Source organism: Jaculus jaculus, chromosome 15 (assembly GCF_020740685.1).
Source record: "Jaculus jaculus isolate mJacJac1 chromosome 15, mJacJac1.mat.Y.cur, whole genome shotgun sequence".
Lineage (NCBI taxonomy): Eukaryota > Metazoa > Chordata > Mammalia > Rodentia > Dipodidae > Jaculus > Jaculus jaculus.
In genome coordinates, this window is record NC_059116.1 from 2,323,118 (window position 1) to 2,342,729 (window position 19,612).

General features: G+C 39.5%; 1 protein-coding gene across 1 annotated transcript in view; it reads right to left on the reverse strand.

The window, feature by feature from the left end:
- Positions 1-247: 247 nt before the first annotated feature.
- The window catches only part of Txnl1 (thioredoxin like 1), a 39,664-nt gene continuing 20,299 nt past the window's right edge, over positions 248-19,612 (reverse strand). Inside the window, exons 4-8 of the mRNA XM_004654763.3 lie at positions 15,197-15,319; positions 11,868-11,937; positions 10,507-10,679; positions 6,369-6,473; positions 248-452 (exon numbers count right to left, since the gene is read on the reverse strand). Of these exons, the coding sequence (XP_004654820.1) occupies positions 423-452; positions 6,369-6,473; positions 10,507-10,679; positions 11,868-11,937; positions 15,197-15,319 (501 nt within the window). The 3' untranslated portion in view covers positions 248-422. The remainder of the gene's footprint in view (positions 453-6,368; positions 6,474-10,506; positions 10,680-11,867; positions 11,938-15,196; positions 15,320-19,612) is intronic.

A 19,612-nucleotide genomic window follows, 5' to 3' on the forward strand; every position in this document is an offset into this window, starting at 1 on the left:
CATCCTCTCCCTCTCTCTCTATCTGCCTCTTTCTGTCTGTTGCTCTCAAATAAGTAAATAAAAATAAACCAAAAAAGACGTTTCCTATTTTCTACATACTTATTCCAAGCTCAAAGATGTAAGAAGGGAAAAAAAAAGTCTGTTCCTCTAAAGAGAGAGACTAATTATCAGACACTTAAGTCTTTTCTGTAAGCAGAAGATGATCAATATTCAAAGAGAAAGAAAACATTCATGTGCAATGACAACGTTTAAGCTTGGCAAAAGTAGTGACTTTTATTTACAATGACAAGTATCAAGGTTAAACGGGAGCTGGAGACAGAAGCAGTGAGGACTGGTGAGGGCATGAGTGAGTCAGTTTCTGGAGTTGAGCACTTGTCCAGGAGCTGCAGCCAAATGCAGCATCTTCCAGTGTGTCCTGTACCTTAGTGGCTTTCTCCTTTCTTGCCAACTACCTAGGAAAACGAAAGGAAAAAGTTGTATGTCTGATGCAGTTCTGGTTTAGAGAATGGTTTAGCCCTAGCATGGGAGTCATTTCAGAGGACTTTGATCCTTTCATCCTAGGATTAACTTTATCTTTGATTCGTTTCTTTGGCATGCAATGCACTTTCATTATGGAAGCAAACTGCAACACCCCTCCCCTTACCACAAGAAATTACAAATGACAACATGCAGGCTATTTTTGGTCTCCCACCCTGTTTTAAGAAGCAATGCAATTTCTCCAAACAAGGTTGACAGTTTAGAGAAGTTAATAAAAAAAAGATGATGCTATATGAACATAAAACATATTTGGCATACTATTTTTGGCAATTAGAAATCAAATGTCAATCACAAAATAATCTAGACTTAAGAGTATGATAAATCCATGTCTTCAAATCCTAGATGACAGGTCTCTAGACTTTTCTTTCAATAAGAAGACATGCAAAAAAAAAAAAAAAAGATTAAACGTGAAAAAATGTCCCATTTTTTTTGAACCCTGGATGCTATCAACATAGCACTAAAAATGTAAAGGAAGAAACCTTGTGTCTATCAACAATTAGAAACATTTTCTACACGAGGGTCTAAAATCTATGCAGTTTGCTATAAATGTGGCAGCATGAAATGTCAGGATAAATTTGGATTCTACCAATCATTGGAGGACACAAGTTCTCAGTGAGAGATTCTATGCTTACCACAAGTACAGAGTTCCTGTCTGGTTAGTTAAGTACTCACAGCAGAAATGCCTCTTGAAAGATACTACATGTATGCTGATGTAGAAAAAGACCTAAATGCACACTATAAATACAAGCTTCAGATTTTAAATACTCAAAAACTACTAAGGCCACCAACACATGTTTACTCTGTAGTAGAACATAGCTGAGTTAAGGCTATTCACAGAAGAATTCTTCAAAACTCCACTGAATTCCCAGGCACAAGAGCTGGTAATCCCAGCCACTGACTTTAAATAAACCACTCGGTGCTTTGTGAACATTCATCTGGTCCAAACAAGCCATGTTAGAGAAGCTAAGTGATAGAGATGATGAGCAAGCATATAAGAGAACGTGAACAAAAGTGAGAAACAAGGCTTGGAGACAAAGGAAGGAAGCAGAAGACACTGTCTTTTGTACCACAGATGAGTCAAAGCCAGCACACGGCGAAGCACCACTGGCCACTCTTACATAGGAACAAAAAACACAGAACTGTTAGATTAAGCGGAAGAAAACACAACTAATATTAAAAATTAAAACGTGAGCAGATGTGATATGGAAGGCACAGACTGCATACGGTTTCACAGGTTGATAACTCTCAACTTGCCAGTATGTACTCTCTGTAAGAAAGAAAAAATTCAGCGTCCCAATATGGATTCTTACACCCGCATATAGCTGTTACCCTGTCTTAAGCCTTTATATTACACCTCTAACACAATCTATGTTCATCACGGTAGATGTCAAAAGATAACTTAGTCAATAACATATTCTCTATTCATATTCTCTGTAAGAAAGAAGAATTCAGCATCTCAAAAGATTCTTACCCAACATACAGCTGTTATCCTGTCTTAAGTCTTTATGTTGCACCTCTAACACAATCTACATTCACCATGGTTAGGCGTCAAAGATAACTTATTTAGTAGTCCCAGGTCTTCTACATTAGTATTTTAACCAGCCTGTTATCCAGTCCGTAAGTCCTTCAACTGGCCTTGAGCTTGGGTAGGTAAAGAGAAGATATGTCCACAAAGACTTTGGGGCCAATGTTCCAATGAAAAAAGAACTCCACACCCTTCAACTAACAGCTAGTCAACATATAATGCCAGCTCTGGTTTATTTAGCTCCTACTTAATTTGAAAAATGGTCCTCTAGCTCCTAAAAAATAAAACATGCTTTAGAATGGATCATTATCTAATTAATTAAATCTGAAAGTTTTTTTAACAATTTAAGTTTCACTTCGAAGTTTTTTCTCCAAATGTAGAACAAATCTAAACATGAAGCACAGAAAGTTAAAGGTAGAGAGTCTAAACTGGGTGTGGTGGTGCACACCTTCAGACCCAGCACTTGGGAAGCAGAGGTATGAGGATCACCGTCGAGTTGAGTTCGAGGCCAGCCTGAGACTACATAGTGAATTCCAGGTCAGCTTGTGCTAGAGTGAGACCCTACCTCAAAAAAACAATAAACAAAAAATAACAATAAAAATAAGAAGTGACAGTCTTGTGAGCAATAGTGTGGTCAGAAAATGAAAGCACTAGTTACAAGCCCCAAACAAAAGGAAGGGCAACTAAGTCTCGTGAGTGGGATGCGCTTGAAGGAAGATGGTTGAGGAGGTCTAGGGAACAACTGAGATTCATGAGTGGGATGCGCTTGAAGGAAGATGGCTGAGGAGGTCTAGGGAACCGGTCCAGATGCCGGCAGCTGTGGGAATCTTGCAGCCACAATGGAGAAAACAGGAAGGGTGAGAGCGCGTGGGCACTAGATGAGCAGAGAAGCATAGTGAGACAAGGTCAATCTTTATATTACTTCATTTAAAAAATCTTCTGGTTTTAGTTCATTTGAGTTGGATTAAAAAAGCTGAAAAATAAACAGACAGACGTTACCAAAGTTATAAAAGTAGCTGATTCGGTGTAGAGGCCCATTTGTATTACATGGTAGCAACTTGGTCTGCTCTTCACATGCGCCTTAGTCCCTAAGAAGCAATAGCCCCATTTTTTTCACTTCTGTACACCTGTGTAACACAACACCTATACCTACATTTTAGCAAAGCATGCACTTCCAAGTAAGTTGGCACACTTCTCATGCTGTAGCAAGAAGGATGCGTCCAGAATAGCCAAGTTCATGTTAATAATCTAAGTGGGGTGCCTCTGCGAGCTCAGGCAGACAAGTGGAAGGTCTACTCTGGCCTGGTACATCTCAGACCCTTTAGCACTGAAACAGCATGCAAGGGGGCCTAACATTTCTATCCACATCCAAAATATCAACATTACCTTAGCTTCTGTCAACTTAGTGATGCAAACAAGGGGAAGGTCAGCTGACGTTCTAAAAACTAAAATTAGCTACAAATAACTCACACAACCTAAGAACAAAAATGAAAATGCTTCATGCTTCATGTAACCACTTTATATAGCTCTCCACTACAGAAAGAGGTCATCAATTTTTCTCCTCTACATATACCAAATCTAATTTGAAACAACAAATCCCTTTAAATTCAGCCTGGGAGTGCGGAGTACTGGGCAGAGAAGGGACCCTAACAAAGCTCTGGTTACTTCTAAGTAACTTCCACAGTGTTTCTACTCGACAAGATAACCTTGCTACAAATAAGGTAAAAGCCAGTGCTCACTTGTGGTCTTTAAGATGAAATCTCATACATGGACCACACGAGCTAGCTTCACACAGATGCTCATTCCACTACACTGAAGTTGCTGCTTCAGATGCTATAAAGACAATACAATACCAGTTACTTTGAGGACCAGTCTACAAAACAATGAAGTGGAACAATCTCATTCAGATGACAAGAAATGCAATCGTTAACAGACATGAGAAATCATTCAACTGCATAAACTTTCCTTTTATTTTTTTGGAGGTAGGGTCTTCACTGAGGCTCAGGCTGACCTGATACTTACTATGTCATCTCAGACTGGCCTCTAACTCATGGTGATCCTCTTACCTCTGCCTCCCGAGTGCTGGGATTAAAGATGCACACCCAACTAACTTTCAAGTTTTTAAAGCAAGCTTAGAACACCTAAAAGGAATTTCATTACAATACTAAAACTGTTCTCACAGCAATTCTCAGTGTGGTTCAGCTGGGTCCCAAATTCTCCTTCATCTGGGAAACCTGGGGATCCAAACCATCCTCAGAGCAATGCTCACTGGTCACTTGCTTCCTGAGTGTTCTCTTTCAGTATACAGTGCTTCCCAAAGGCAACAGGGCACGCAGGTCTTAACAGATGGAAAGCGTAGGCTAGAGACGTTCATAAAAATGATGAAACAATGCTTCTCCTTTTAATTGGTTTTTCTATTGGAATGTGTTTTTCTACAAAATACTGTTAACATGTAAAGGGTTTACTACTGATATATAGTATAAATATTATAATTTCTCAGTTTAACTTATTGCCCCCCCCCCATGTTTGTGAGATAGGATTTTACTCTAGCTGAGGCTGGCCTGGAATTCACTATGTAGCCCAGGAAGACCACAATCTAGCAGCAATGCTAGCTCAGCCTCTCACGCGCTGGAATTCGAGATGTGAGCCACCACTCCTGACCTTCATTTGTTTCTAGTAGATAACACACAAATATTCTTGATCTTAAACCATCTTCCAGAGCTTAAAGGAGACCCGGGACCACAAGGTTTAAGAACTGCGATTCTACAGTAATGTAACCAGGGTAAAGAAGGTTACAGCAACAAATGTCTGGTAAACAGATGCAAACACTCTCCAGCAAGAAAAGCCTAGTATTTATCTGCCATCTACAGACAGCACCCACAGCAAAGTAAGTTTTGCCAGTCAGAGAAAAGAACAAGTTAAAGGCACACAGAAGAAAGAGAGGTTAAAAACAATGAGGCAGAGACAAATACTTAGAGACAATAACTACTTCAAATTAGAAAAAATGTAACTGGATGGCTGATTTGTAAAATGATGGGCAAGACAGAATGTTACTGTGTCAAAGATGGAAACTGAATGAATGAAGTGAGTGGAGAAACAGAAAGCTAGAGCTAATGTGACTGTAGGAGGAAGCTAACAAGACTTAAGAGTAAGCAGTCAGTCCTAACACTAAACTCGTGACAAGCCATGCAAGGGGCAGTTACAGCAAGATCACCGGTGTTTAATTGAAACCGGCAAAGGCAGCAGCCAAAACACCTTTGTTGCTCACACATTTTCTCAGGAAAATATAGATCATAAAAATGTAAATGCTTAATCTCTGCTTCTTCTGACCAGGCTATAAACATTACTATACACAGGGCACAACAGATCTTAGTACATAATTATTCTTACCACTCCCAAAAATTAATTTTTTATTTTTAAGCTAGTTAAAATATCTACTGTGAAGGTCCAGCATGCATTTTTCCAGGATCATTCATTTTTACATACTTTAATCTTTCATAACTAAATTAAAACCCTATTTGCAAATACCACCACAAAGAGTTCTCAAGATGTTCTCATTCCCAAACAATTCCCCAAGCAAGGATTGTTTGGAATCTCTTCCTGCAAGCATTGGCAACCCTGGAGAAAGTCTTCCTCTCTTATTAATTGCTCAGACCCTAGATTGCAGCCATGTGTAGCCATCAGAACACCGTGTACCTGCAGCCGCAGGACTGTCACACTTCAACTGCCTATGGGACTGGGTTTGGTGCTAAGGAAGCAATCAGTGGCACTCTTATGATCTGGGTTTGTACTTTTACTCAGAAGTCACTTTACAAAAATGCTACCAATAAAACACTGTTCCAGAAATGCATGAAGGGGCTGGTCCACATTTCTGAAAATCATATGGCCCCTATAAGTTCTGTGCAAACCTTGGGATTGTGTCCTTCAAAAACAATAGTCACATATAGACTTATAAAAATATATAGGAAAACTTGCAGGTTCACTGTAAATTTATTTGCTAAAATGTGCTCTTTATATACACTATGTCTGGGAAATTATCATGTGTATGTATTAAAGCAATCCATTATTTTATAATAAAATTGTTCAAGTCATTTAAAATATTAAAATATTAGCAAAATTCTTAAAATCTCACAACTCCTTTTTGAATAACAACTAGCTCCAGTTTTTCCATTAGTCTTAACCACTTTCTACAATTAGATTATCCTGCTCTTACATCAATGTCATTCATAAAACCAATATGACTATTGATATTAATCCTCCAAAACTGTATTTTTATTTCCCCTAGTTATCATTTGAACAAACTTACTCGTTTGAAGTCATTCATGTTTGTGGCCTGGACTGGGGTACCAATGAAAGTAAAATAGGAAATTCTTGTTGTTTCTTCTTCACCTTGATTAGATTGAACAAATATCTACCAAGAAAAAGCACATTTACTGTAACATAAACAAGTACTGTATTGGGTTTAATCTATTTGCTTGGATAATTAATAGAAATACCCTCCAGTTTTTGTAAAAATTACTCTTAAGAACATTACATTCATACTAGTGCTCCTAAAGAACTCTTAATTTTGTTCTATTGTCTACATTGCTATTCTCACCTCCAGGGAAGTCAGAGCAAAACATCCACACACATAAGTTCATAGTAAGATGGTTGATGTGACAGTACAGAGAATGGAATGTAGAAAGTGCATGGGATTCATGATTATAATGGGGTAGATTGAAGTGGATAATTTTATTAAAATCATGTGTTTTCATCAAGGAAAACCTCTGCAGCTATATTCATTCTGTTATTTATGTATCCATTCTATTTCTCATATTAAAAAAATAGTATTGGAAATCCATTCCTAAAACTGTACTATACCCTCTATCTTTCTAAAAGCTTAACTCCATACTTTCTTTCTAAAAAGCATGTTAAGAGCCAGGCATGGTGGTGCATGCCTTTAACCCCAGCAGTTGGGGGGCAGAGGTAGAAGGATCGCCGTGAGTTCAAGGCCACCGAGACTACATGGTGAATTCCACGTCAGCCTGGGCTAGAGTGAGACCCTACCTCTGAAAACCAAAATAAATAAATAAAAAGCATATTAAGAGATGGAAGTGTGGGCTGAAGAGATGGCTTAATGGTTAAGGTGCTTTCCTGCAAAGTCAAAGAACCCAGGTTCAATTCCCTGGGACCCACATAATACAGGTGCACAATGCAGGGCTAGAGGCTTTAGCGCATCCATTCTTTCTCCTCTCAAATAAAAAAAAAATGGAAGTGTTATTATACTGGATTTTTTTTTGATTTGTTCATCTTTTAAAACATAATACTCTGGATGCTATCTGCTTAAAAATACTCTCTTGGAGTGGAGAGATGGTTTAGTGGTTAACACACTTGCTTGTGAAGTCTAAGGACCCAGGTTCGATTCCCCAGCACCCACATAAGCCAGATGCATAAGGTGGCACATGTGCCTGGACTTTGTTTGCTATGGCTGGAGGCCCTGGAGCTCCAATTCTCTCCTCCTCCATCTGTACCCTCCCTCTCTCTAATGAATAAATAAATTTAAAAGAAAATACAGTCTCTGAGCTGGAGAGATGGCTTAGTAGTTAAGGCACTTGCCTGCAAAGCCTAAGGACCCAGGTTTGATTCCTCAGGACCCACATAAGCCAGATGCACAAGGTGGCACATTTGTCTAGTTTGTTTACCCTGGTGCACCCATTCTCTCCCTCTCTGTCTCTTTCTCTATCAATAAATAACAATAAAAACATTAAAAAAGGAGGGACTGGAGGGATGGTTTAGAGGTTAAGGTGCTTGCCTACAAAGCCAAAGAACCCAGGTTCAATTTCTAGAACCCACATTAGCCAGATGGACAAGGGGGCGCAGCACGTGTTTGGAGTTGGTTTGCAGTGGCTGGAGGCCCTGGTATGCCCATTCTCTCCCTTCCTCTCTCTGTCTCTACTAAATTAAAAAAAAAAAAAAATACAAATACAAATAACCAGGCGTGGTGGCTCAGGTCTTTAATCCCAGCACTTGGGAGGCAGAAGTAGGAGGATTGCTGTGAATTTAAGGCCACCCTGAGACTACATAGTGAATTCCAAGTCAGCCTGAGCTAGAGTGAGACCCTACCCCCCAAAACCAAAAATAAATAAATAAATAAAAATAAGAAGGCAGGCATGCTGGCGCACGCCTTTAACCCCAGCACTCAAGGGGCAGAGGTAGGAGGATCACCATGAGTTCAAGGCCACTCTGAGAATACATAGTGAGTTCCAGGTCAGCCTGGACTAGAGTGACACCTTACCTCAAAAAAATAAAAATAAATGTCTTCTAATAACATTTTACATATGAGAAAAAAAAAGGAAAATATTAGATAATGTTCTAGATTAATGTAACCATTCTCTTTAATGTCATTTGGCTAAAATGTTTCCAATACTTAAAGCTCAACTTGATCACACTTCATCATATAATTCTTCTCCAAAAATCTTAAACTCATCGTATAGTATTCTTCTAATTTATAAAAGCAGAATTATTACATTAATATAAAGACATTTAATCAGTTTGGCATGACTTGTGCCTAGTAGATATGCTGGCTTCATCTTTATTTTATTTTTTTATTTGGTTTTTCAAGGTAGAATCTTACTCTAGCTCAGGCTGGCCTGAAATTCATTATGCAGTCTCAGGGTGGCCTCAAACTCATGGTGATCCTCCAGCCTCTGCTTCCCAAGTGCTGGGATTAAAGGTGTGTGCCACCACGCCCGGCTTCTTTCTTTTTACAGATATTCAACATTCTTTTCTAAATCTACTATACTCATCGATGAAGCAAGGGCAAGTGGATGTGGCAGAAGGAAATGTGCTGGGTGCCAATACTAAAATTACTGTTCAAAATCAGGTAACTTTTATAAGAAGTATTTTTAAAATAGCTTTTAGAATATATCACTTAAAATCACCTCAGGCATTTGATATTCAGGTAAACCTGAAGCTATTTTGTAAAATGTAAAATTATCTTTTTGGGGCTGGAGAGAGATAGCTTAGTGGTTAAGCACTTGCCTGTGAAGCCTAAGGACCCTGGTTCAAGGCTTAATTCCCTAGTACCCATGTAAGCCAGATGGTGTATGCACCTGGAGTTCATTTGCAGTGGCTGGAAGTACTGGTATACCCATTCTCTCTCTCTCTATTGTTCTCAAATAAATAAATAAATAATTTTTTTTAAAAATCTGGGCTGGAGAAATGGTTTAGCGGTTAAGCACATGCCTGTGAAGCCAAAGGACACCGGTTCGAGGCTCGATTCCCCAGGACCCACATTAGCCAGATGCACAGGGGGTGCATGCATCTGGAGTTCGTTCACAGTGGCTGGAGGCCCTGGCATGCCCATTCTCTCTCTGTGTGTTTGTTGCTCTCAAATAAACAAGCAAACAAAAAAAAAAATTAAAAATAAAATAATTTTTCAAGAAATCATTTTTGCCAAAGGAAGAAGACTGCTTACAACGCAGTATTCCAGACACAAAAATGACCTGGATATCCATGACCTCACAACAACTGGTACTACCTACAGAGGACCTTCATAATACTAGGAAAAAATGATGACATCAAAATAAAAGAGAAGCTGGGCACAGTGGTGCATGTCTTTAATCCCAGCACTTGGGAGGCAGAAGTAGGAGGATCACTGTGAGTTCTAGGCCACCTTGAGACTACATAGTTAATTCCAGGTCAGCCTGGACCAAAGTGAGACCCTACCTCGAACCCCGCCCCCCCCAAATAAATAAATAAATGAGAGACTAGGTGACAGGGGAAAAGGATATGATGGAGAGTGGATTTGAGAAAGGGAAGTGGGGGAGGGGAGGGAAATATCATGGTTTATTGTCTATAAAGTTGTTAATAAAAAATAATTAATTTTTTTAAAAAGCTGAGCACGGTGGCACACACCTTTAATCCCAGCACTCAAGAGGCAGAGGTAGGAGGATCGCCATGAGTTGAAGGCCAGCCTAAGAGTACATAGTGAGTTCTAGGTCAGCCTAGATCCTATCTCAGAAAACCAAAAATAAATAAATATGTAAAGTTACTTTTAACCAGGTGTGGAGGCAGATGCTGGTACAAGCCAGCACTCAAGTAGCTTTGAGTTCAAAGCCAGCCTGGGCAACACAATGAAACCATGACTCGCAAAACCCACAAACAACTAAATGGTTTTACTAATATGATTACCATGCTATAAAAACTATATTCTAGAAATAAATGATTTTACAAAGGCACTACTTATCACCAGCTTAAGTATAAATTTTCTAGAATAAGCTGAAAAACCCTACAAATTAACCCTGAAAATTAACTTGTCCTTTCACTTTAGCATACATAGTATAGAACAAAAATGAATTTATCTATGGATATTTTTACTCATTTCAGGTTACCGGACAAACACTACTCTAAAGGATCACTCAGTATCACCTAGCAAACTATAGCCAGACCTGGTAACTACGTACCGTTACACTGTTAACATTCTGAAACTTGACGTAGCGCAGTGGAACAATGCTGTCTTCTTTAATATCATCTTCTGTCAATTCCAGAGCCTGAGTCGGTTCACTTCTTTCTGCCTCTTCAAAATCCATAGATCGGGGCAGGTTGATGAAAATTTTTACATATTTAGGACCCTGACCTAGAAAATGATAGCAAAATGAGATGCTAAAAATTACAAACTTACTACAGTTTTCCTTGTACATTTTACACTTAAGACACTGTGCCCATATATATACATGCACACCTACATATACAACTTCAAAGTCCTCTATTATGAATGAATATTGATATTCTCCCCCATATGTGTTTACTAGTACCTTCTTAGCCTAGCTCAGGAATATGCAATTAACATATATTTATGCATGCATGCACAAGTAAGTTTCTACCTACAACTACAAAAGACATGTTATTTATGATAAATACAACACACCTTCAGTGAGGAAGTATGTGGAAGGTGGCAATGGATTCTGACAACACATGCACGATTACAAATTCATAAGGAAAGCAACCTCTGAGCTGATCATACAGTTGCCAATAACTGGCTCACATTCTCACTTAGGAGGAAAGCATTGTCATTGACAGCAACAGCCAAAAAGGAATCAATTGCAAAAAGTGTCAAATTTCACCTTCGGCATTAGATAAGGACTATGCCTATGGAAGACCACATAAATGAAATGTCTTAATTGCTTTAATGTCATTGTCCAAGTGTAGACCCATGTTTTGTAGCTGATTTATACCAAAACTCACTTTGACAACATTAACGTAAGTACTTCATTCTTTCAAAATGAAAATATAATTTCAATAACAAAAATTATGAAAGTGAAAATTTACAGTAACAGACAAGTGAACACTATTTAAGCTTAGATGGCTGTGTTTACCAATTAATCAAATTAAATCCTCAGTCCTCACACCCCTAGTGCCAATCCAGAACTCACAGGAAAACAAAATGGGTGGTATGGAAAATACTTGACTTTATGGAACACAAACCCATGTTTACAAAGTGACATGACATGTACAGATGTACAGATGATGCATTATATGTAAGGCATGAGGTAAAGCTGGAGCCACGAGTTATCATGTAGTCACGTACACTCAACATTGTTCGTGAACCTAAAAAATGACCACTGAGGAGGATCTAGAATTTGGAGGAAGAATTCAGTACTCTGTACATTAAGAGGAAACTATTTTGTCTTAAACTTTTAGTCTAATAATTTCACCTTATTGGCCCATGCATTTTTCTTCACATACCTGTCTCATGGAGAGCTGTAAATGTATGACTGCAGGTCTAACAAAGCAGGACACTAGTTCAGTGGAAAGCTATACTCACCGTTACCTGGCCCTTGAAATTTCATGGAATAAAGCTTCACAGGCTGATTGAATGCCACAGTAATGAGCAGCTGTGGGGAAAAGAGTTTCTTGATAAAGGGCTCTTGAACACCTTGAATACACAAAACAAAACACCCAAGTACAATTAAAATAACAGAGACAGTATAAAAATCTAGTTCTGGGCTGGAGAGATGGCTTAGTGGTTAAGGAGCTTGCCTGCAAAGCCGAAGGACACAGGCTCGATTCTTCAGGACTCATGTAAGCCAGATGCACAAGGTGGTGCATGTGTCTGGAGTTTGTTTGTAGGGGCTAGAAGCCCTGGTGTGCCCATTATCTCTACCTGCCTCTTTCTATCTTTCTCATAAGTAAATACGTAACTTATTTTTTAAAAGAATGCAAAATTCTAAAAAAAGTCTAATCATAATAGGAGGAAAAGATCATGACATCAAGATAAGAGAGGCTGATTGAGAGGGAGCGGGGATATGATGGAGAGTGGAGTTGTGAAGGGAAAAGTGGGAGGAGGGAAGGAATTACCATGGCTTATTGTCTACAATTACTGAAGATGTCAATTAAAAAAAATAAATTAAGAAAAATCTAGTTCATCTAACAAAACCATTCAATGTGGAAAATCAGTAAGTTGTAACTAACTTGATTAGATTGACATTTGAGAAATATCATGATTTATTTATGTAAAATAATTAATGCAGTAAATTTATTAAAGTTTTGCATAAAAACCTAAGATCTTGATCCATAAACTGACAAGCAATCTGCTTTGTAGCAAATCAAATAAAATCCCCAAGTAAAAGTAAATTTGGGGCTGGAGAGATGGCTTAGTGGTTAAGGCACTTGCCTGTGAAGCCAAAGGACTCAGGTTCAATTCCCCAGTAGCCATGGAAGCCAGATACACAAAGTGGTGTATGTGTCTGGAGTTTGTTGGCAGTTAGGAGCCCTGGTGTGCCCATTCTCTCCCTTCCTCCCTCCTTTCTCTCCCCCTTTCTCTCCAATAAATAGGTAAATAAAATATTAAAAATAAAATTAAAATTAAAAAGTAAATTTTAAGCTGCGAGTTTTAGCACACACAGCTTTTACAGCATGGGGTACTAAGTATCTGAATGTGTATCTTGACTTGGAGGCAATACTCAAGTTAGGCATATATGATCCCTCACTGAAACTGTGACCTAGTGTTAAGAAAAACAGGACTGTAGGGGTCAGGGATGTCCTTCAGTGTGGAGGGAAGGCAGAAAGGAAAAGAAGAAAGGGTTGATGAGGGGAAGACAAGAAGGAAGGGAGAAAGGAAGGGGAAAGGGGAGAGGAAAGGGAAAGGGAAGAGAAAGGAAAAAGATTCATAGCCTTATAGACTCCAAATCCCCATCTGAAACTTAATTGAGAGCATCGGAAGGTGTGAGGGAGCTGACAGTAAACACTGTGAAAGCCAGGTATGGTGGCTCAAGCCTTTAATCCCAACACTAGGGAGGCTGCATCAGGAGAGTTGTCATAATTTTGAGGCCAACCTGGACTGCACAGTGAGTTTCATGCCAGGCTGGACTAGAGTGAGACCCTACTATGAACAAACCAAAAAACAGTAACAACAAAATACAAAGTCCAGTGGAGTTACATTTGAACAACAACAAAACAACACTGTCTGGACGCCTCTCTTGGAAGTTCTAAGTCATTCATTAGCTTTCTTTCTGGTCAAAACTGTGTTTATTGGGGCTGGAGAGATGACTTCACAGTTACAAGGACTTGCCTGCAAAGCCTCAAGGTCTGGGTTGAATTTCCCAGTACCCACGTGAAGCCAGATGCAGAACACAGAGCATGTGTCTAGGGTTTGTTTGCAGAGGCACTAGGTCCTGGTGTACCTATTCTCATTCTCTCCCTACATATATACCCTTGCAAATAAATAAATAAAATTATGTTTTAAAAAATCGTGTTGTTTTAAGTAGCAAGGCTTCTACCTGAAAAGACTGATTTTCCCAGGCAGGAGGATTTCAAGAAAACTATAGGTAGTGGCACAGCACCATATTTTTAGAGCATTATTCACAAATACAACGTGAGAGATACTCTCAAAGCTATCCTGTGGCTTTGATCAGAAGATGGATAGGATTTAGATTTATGATTTCAGAATCATATTAGGAATCTAAGAAAATAACTAGGCCACGCCCTTTTAGTTACACCAGTACTTTAACTGTAAGGGGTGCCTGCGTGCACACGCATGCCACAGTGCATGTGTGAAGGTCAGAGGACTTTCACGACGTTCAGGTTTTAGTCCTCACCTCCAACCTTGTTTGGGGCAGGGTTCACCACTGTGCTTTCCAGGATAGCTGTCCCTTCTCACTGCAGGCATGCTGGGATTACAGACATTACTGCTGTAGGATCTGAGTTTTATGTGGGCTCTGGAGACCCAGACGCAGCTACTCATGTGGAAAATGCTTTATGCAGTTAGCCATCTCCCTAATCCATGCAACTTTTAATTCTTGACCCAAAATCATGTGTTAAAAAACAGTAAGCATGCCAGGCATGGTAGCACACACCTTTGATCCCAAACTTTTAGAGACAGAGGTAGGAGGATTGCCATGAGTTCGAGGCTACCCTGAGACTATGTAGTGAATCCCAGGTCAGCCTAGGCTAGAGTGGGACCCTAACTCGAAAACCAAAACCAAAACAAACAAACAAAAGAAACAGTAGGTATGTCATATGTAAGGACGTGAAATGTAGGTGAGAAGCAGATGAGGGGAAAGACAGGAAAAGATCACAGCAACAGAGCATCATCTTGAACCAGTGAAGAGCCAACCAACTGTTGTATGAAAGAGCAACACTCCGGCTTACAGTTCATTAGAAAAATTTTTGTGACCACACAGAAGGTAGAACGAGGACAAACCACACAGTGGAATACAAAGTAAACTAAGGAAAATAACATCCAGTTATAAAGATGGCTTGATTGACTCTGTGATCAAGCAGAAAGGCAGAGAAAAGGCAGTTTCTATCTGGGAGCAAGGAGCCAGCCACATGGCAGCTCATCTACCTCAGATACAAGCTCTTGTGAACGGGAGAGCAGACACGCAGGTCAAGGATGAATAAAGGGATGGTGGATACAAGGACAACGGCCCAGCTCAGATGTGGCCAATCCACAAGTCCTATAAAGTTCCTCGGTACTCCTGGCAGCTCACACAGAACACAGAAAGGAGATGGTCAGAACAGTGACAGGACAAGAATCAAAGAAACAGAAATAGGCAAGGCCAAGGTGACCATGGCATGTGAGCGTTATAGAGAAAGGAGGGCTCACACAGTGAAAGCCGCTGCCAGCCTTAACTCAAGCATTCAGTTAGTTACCTGTTCATCACAGTCAGATTCCAAGAAGGTCATGTCTTTTCGTAAACAGTTATCAAAGCCATGTTCATCACTTTCATTAAGACATTCACAACCAGCTTTGTTAATAAAAGGCATTAAATCCATCTGAAAAATAAATCAATCAACAACTTAGGCAAAACATTTGACTTTGCTATAAAAACTGTTAAAATGTCTGCTTTAATATAATTAATGAGGGCTGGAGAGATGGCTTAGTGGTTAAGCACTTGCATATGAAGCCTAAGGACCCCTGTTCAAGGCTCAATTCCCCAGGACCCACGTTAGCCAGATGCATAAGGGGGCGCACACATCTGGAGTTCATTTGCAGGGGCTAGAGGCCCTGGCGTGCCCATTCTCCCCCCCACCTCTTCCTCTCTCTGTTTGTCGCTGTCAAATAAATAAATAAAAATAAACAAAAAAATTTATTTATACATATATATATGAAATGAATTTTTATTCTGGTCCTTTTATTTGAATTTATGACTGAAATCTACCACTAATTGTTAAAGCCAAATCTAGGCTTAACCCATATAATACCAGAAACTAAGTATTTAACACTAAGATAATGATAAAATGGTGATTTATACATTTTTAGAAGCTGCTTTACAGTAGAAAATAGAAATTAAAATATTTTAACATTAAAAAGAAAGCCTATCTCTATTCTGGTAGCCACAAACTCTTTAAACCTATACCCAGAAGAGGCAAAAATCTAAGATGAATAGTAGATAATGACTTTTTTACTAGAGAACATTTTAAATAGATACAGGTAGGGTCTCATAATGAACACCCTGTTTCTACCATGCTCAGCTAAAATCATCAATGAATGGCCATTCTTACTTTATCTCCACTCTACTCATGAACCTTAGATTCGCTCCAAATTACTTTGGTGCAAACCAGGCATACTAGCATTTCATTCATGACCATTTGAATGTGTATTTCTAAGAGATACAAATTCTTTTCTATCAAGTACACACATTAACAACACGCCATTACAAGCAAACCAATATCTCAATATCAAATATCACATTTAAATTTCTTCAATTACCTCACAAATGTTTCAAAAGTACAAACACTGCCTTTGGTTACAATGTCTCTTAAATCTCAACTGTCATTCAGCCTTCTAGTTCCTTACTACTTTGGGTTTTACCGGTTACTTTCTGAGGTTAGCAATCATGTTCCTTTCTCCTGGCTTCTGAACAACCAATGGTCCACACATCTAAGAGTGCACCCAAGCGGTATGTTACAACATTCTGCCTCTATTGTGCTTCTAGTATTTCTCCATTAAGATTTGACTCAATCCGGGCTAGAAAGATGGCATACTGGTTAAAGGAGCTTGTTTGCAAAACCAGATGGCCAGAGTTAGATTTCTAGTACCCATGTATAGCCAGACAAACAGAGTGGTGCATGTGTATGGAATTCAATGGCATTGGCAAGAGGCCCCTGCATGCCCATACTCATCCTCATTCTCATTCATTCTCTCTCTCTCTCTTTCTCTCCCCTTGCAAATAAATAAATATTTTAATGCCTTTAATCCCAGCAATTTAGGGAAAAAAAGGTAAGAGGATCACCGTGAGTTCAAGGTCACCCTGAGACTATATTATGAATTCCAGGTCACCCTGAAGTACAGCAAAATCCTCCCTCAAAAAATATTTTTGTTTTTAAGATTTGATTCAATCATTTAGGAATAAATGGGTTACTGAATTTTAAATGCCCTTTCTGCATGTTTACATTTTCCTTGGAACTATAAATATGAAAAACTGCATATAAACATAAAACACACATACATGAAATTGCATATAAACAGGCAGAAAATTTGCTGCATGCATAAAGTAAATCCAATTTTCTTCATGATGGCATTTTTCACTCCACTATTGAATTGTTGGATTCATGTAATGTTTTTACAGTAACACTCATAATTGAAACTGGCCTACAGCTTTCTTTTCTGGCTCACACTGCTTGGTTCTGGGTCATCTACTTTACACTGGACTACCTGGTTTTAAAGATGTGGCAATGCTTACCTGGAAGTCATGCCTCCTGTTTCTGGAAGATCTCATTCACTATCTCCTTCTCCATCCTTCTAAAGTGACTGACTAGTCTGTTCACATGTTCTGCTTCTAACGAGGTTGAGTCTGACCAACTTTCTAGAAAAGTATCTGTTTCATCAACTAAACCAAGACTATTTAAAATTTACTGAACTTTGCATATAATCATTTGCTCTTTCACCTCTCAGTCACAAAATATTTCATTACTTAAGTATTTATTTATCTGAAAGAGAAAGAAAGGGGCATATATATAAAGAGAGAGAGAGAGGCTGGAGAGATGGCTTAGCGGTTAAGCGCTTGCCTGTGAAGCCTAAGGACCCCGGTTCGAGGCTCGATTCCCCAGGACCCACATTAGCCAGATGCACAAGGGGGCGCACGCGTCTGGAGTTCATTTGCAGAGGCTGGAAGCCCTGGCGCGCCCATTCTCTCTCTCTCCCTCTATCTGTCTTTCTCTCTGTGTCTGTCACTCTCAAATAAATAAATAATAAAAAAAATTAAAAAAAAAAAGAGAGAGAGAGAGAGAGAATGGGTGTACCAAGGCTTCCAGCCACTGTAAATGAACTCCAGATGCATGTTCCAACTTGTGCATCTGACTTAGTGGGTACTGGGGACTCGAACCTGGGTCTGTAGGCTTTGCAGGCAAGTGCCTTAACTACTGAGCCATCTTTCCAGGCCCCCCCGCCTTTTTCTTTTTTTTTCTCCAGGTAAGGTCTCACTGGGATTCACTATGGAGTCTCAGGGTGACCTCAAACTCATGGCAATCCTACCTCTACATACTGAGTGTGAGTGCACCACCATTCCTGGCCCTTCATGTTTTTATCTAGGGAACTATATATATGCATATCATTCTGAAAGGCTGAAGGAAACTTGTCACATGTAAACAAAGAACAAACTTTTCTACAAACCTATATGTAGAAAAGCCAATTCATGGAAAGGCTAAATGCTCTCATCCAGATTGTAAAATGAAATGCTTTACTCAAGTGACTCACTACAGTCAATCCTAGTATGAGGGAGTTTACTACAGAAAAACTGTTCTAAACTTCAGGAACAGCTGTCTTTTTCTTTTAAAATATTTTTAATTTTATTTATTTATAAGAGAGGGAGGGAGGGAGAATGAGTACACCGGGGCCTCCAACCACCACAAACAAACTCCAGACGCATGTACCACTATGTGCATCTGGCTTAGAGGATACTGGGAAATCAATCGAGCCTGGGTCTGTAGACTTTGCATGCAAGTACCTTAACTGCTAAGCTATCGCTTCAGCCCACATTTCTTTTTTATTTAAAAAAAAAAAATTTATTCAGCACTGTGATCAGACTATTACATTTAGCAATCAACAGCATGGGTGAAAAAAAAAGTTTACATTAAAACCCTTTGTTGGAGGAATGCACTATACTTTCCACAGAACTGAAACTAAAATAACCTGTTATACAATTTGTCACAAATACAGCCCTTGAGGGTTCTTTTTTCTTTTCTTTTTTTCTTTTCTTGCCCATATACACAAGTACTGTTCTATCACATGTCTTCTACGCCCTGCCACCACTGTGACCCACAGCTTCCTGGTCACTTCTCTGGTTCTCTCTTGCTAAGCTTGGTTGGCAGTAATTAAAATCTTCCCCCGTGGCCATAACTACTGCTGCTGCTGCTGCTGGAACCACCATAGCCACCTTGGTTTTGTGGTCTGGTAAAATACTAGTCTGAACCGCCATAGGGGCCTGAGTTCCTGCCCCCAAAGTTTCCTCTTTTCATGGGTCCGAAATTCAAAGCTAGATGGTTATAACTGCAGAACTCCTGGTAGCTTCCACTACCGCCGCCAAAGCTGCCGCTGCCTCTGCCTCCTCCTCCTCTGTGGTTATAGCCATCATAGCTGCCACCCCAGCCGTAGCCACTGCCCTGGTTCCCGTAGCCCTGTCCACCACTTCCATAGGCTTGGCTTCCTCCAGAGTAACCAGGGCCACCTCCTCCATAGCCACCATCGTAACCAAATCCAAAAGATGGACTCAAATCTACACATTTATCTTTTTAAAAAGCCAGTTTTGACAAAATCTTTTCACTGTCTTTCCTGTGTGCCTATTAGACACTTCAATACTATTTCTAAGACTGGAGGACTAAAAAAATAGCAATCAACTCCAAATACCTTAATGATGAAAATTATGGATGAGTGAACTTTAATTTTAACTCACTGCAGAAAACAAGTGTGCACACACATGCACACACACACCAATCACATTAAAGGGCTTGGCTACACCAGCCTGGGAAAACCTGCCTTTAGACTACATATTTGACATAACTGAAAATTGTGCAATAACAATTAAGTGCAAGGCTGGGCAAGGTGGCACATCCATTTTTTAAAAATTT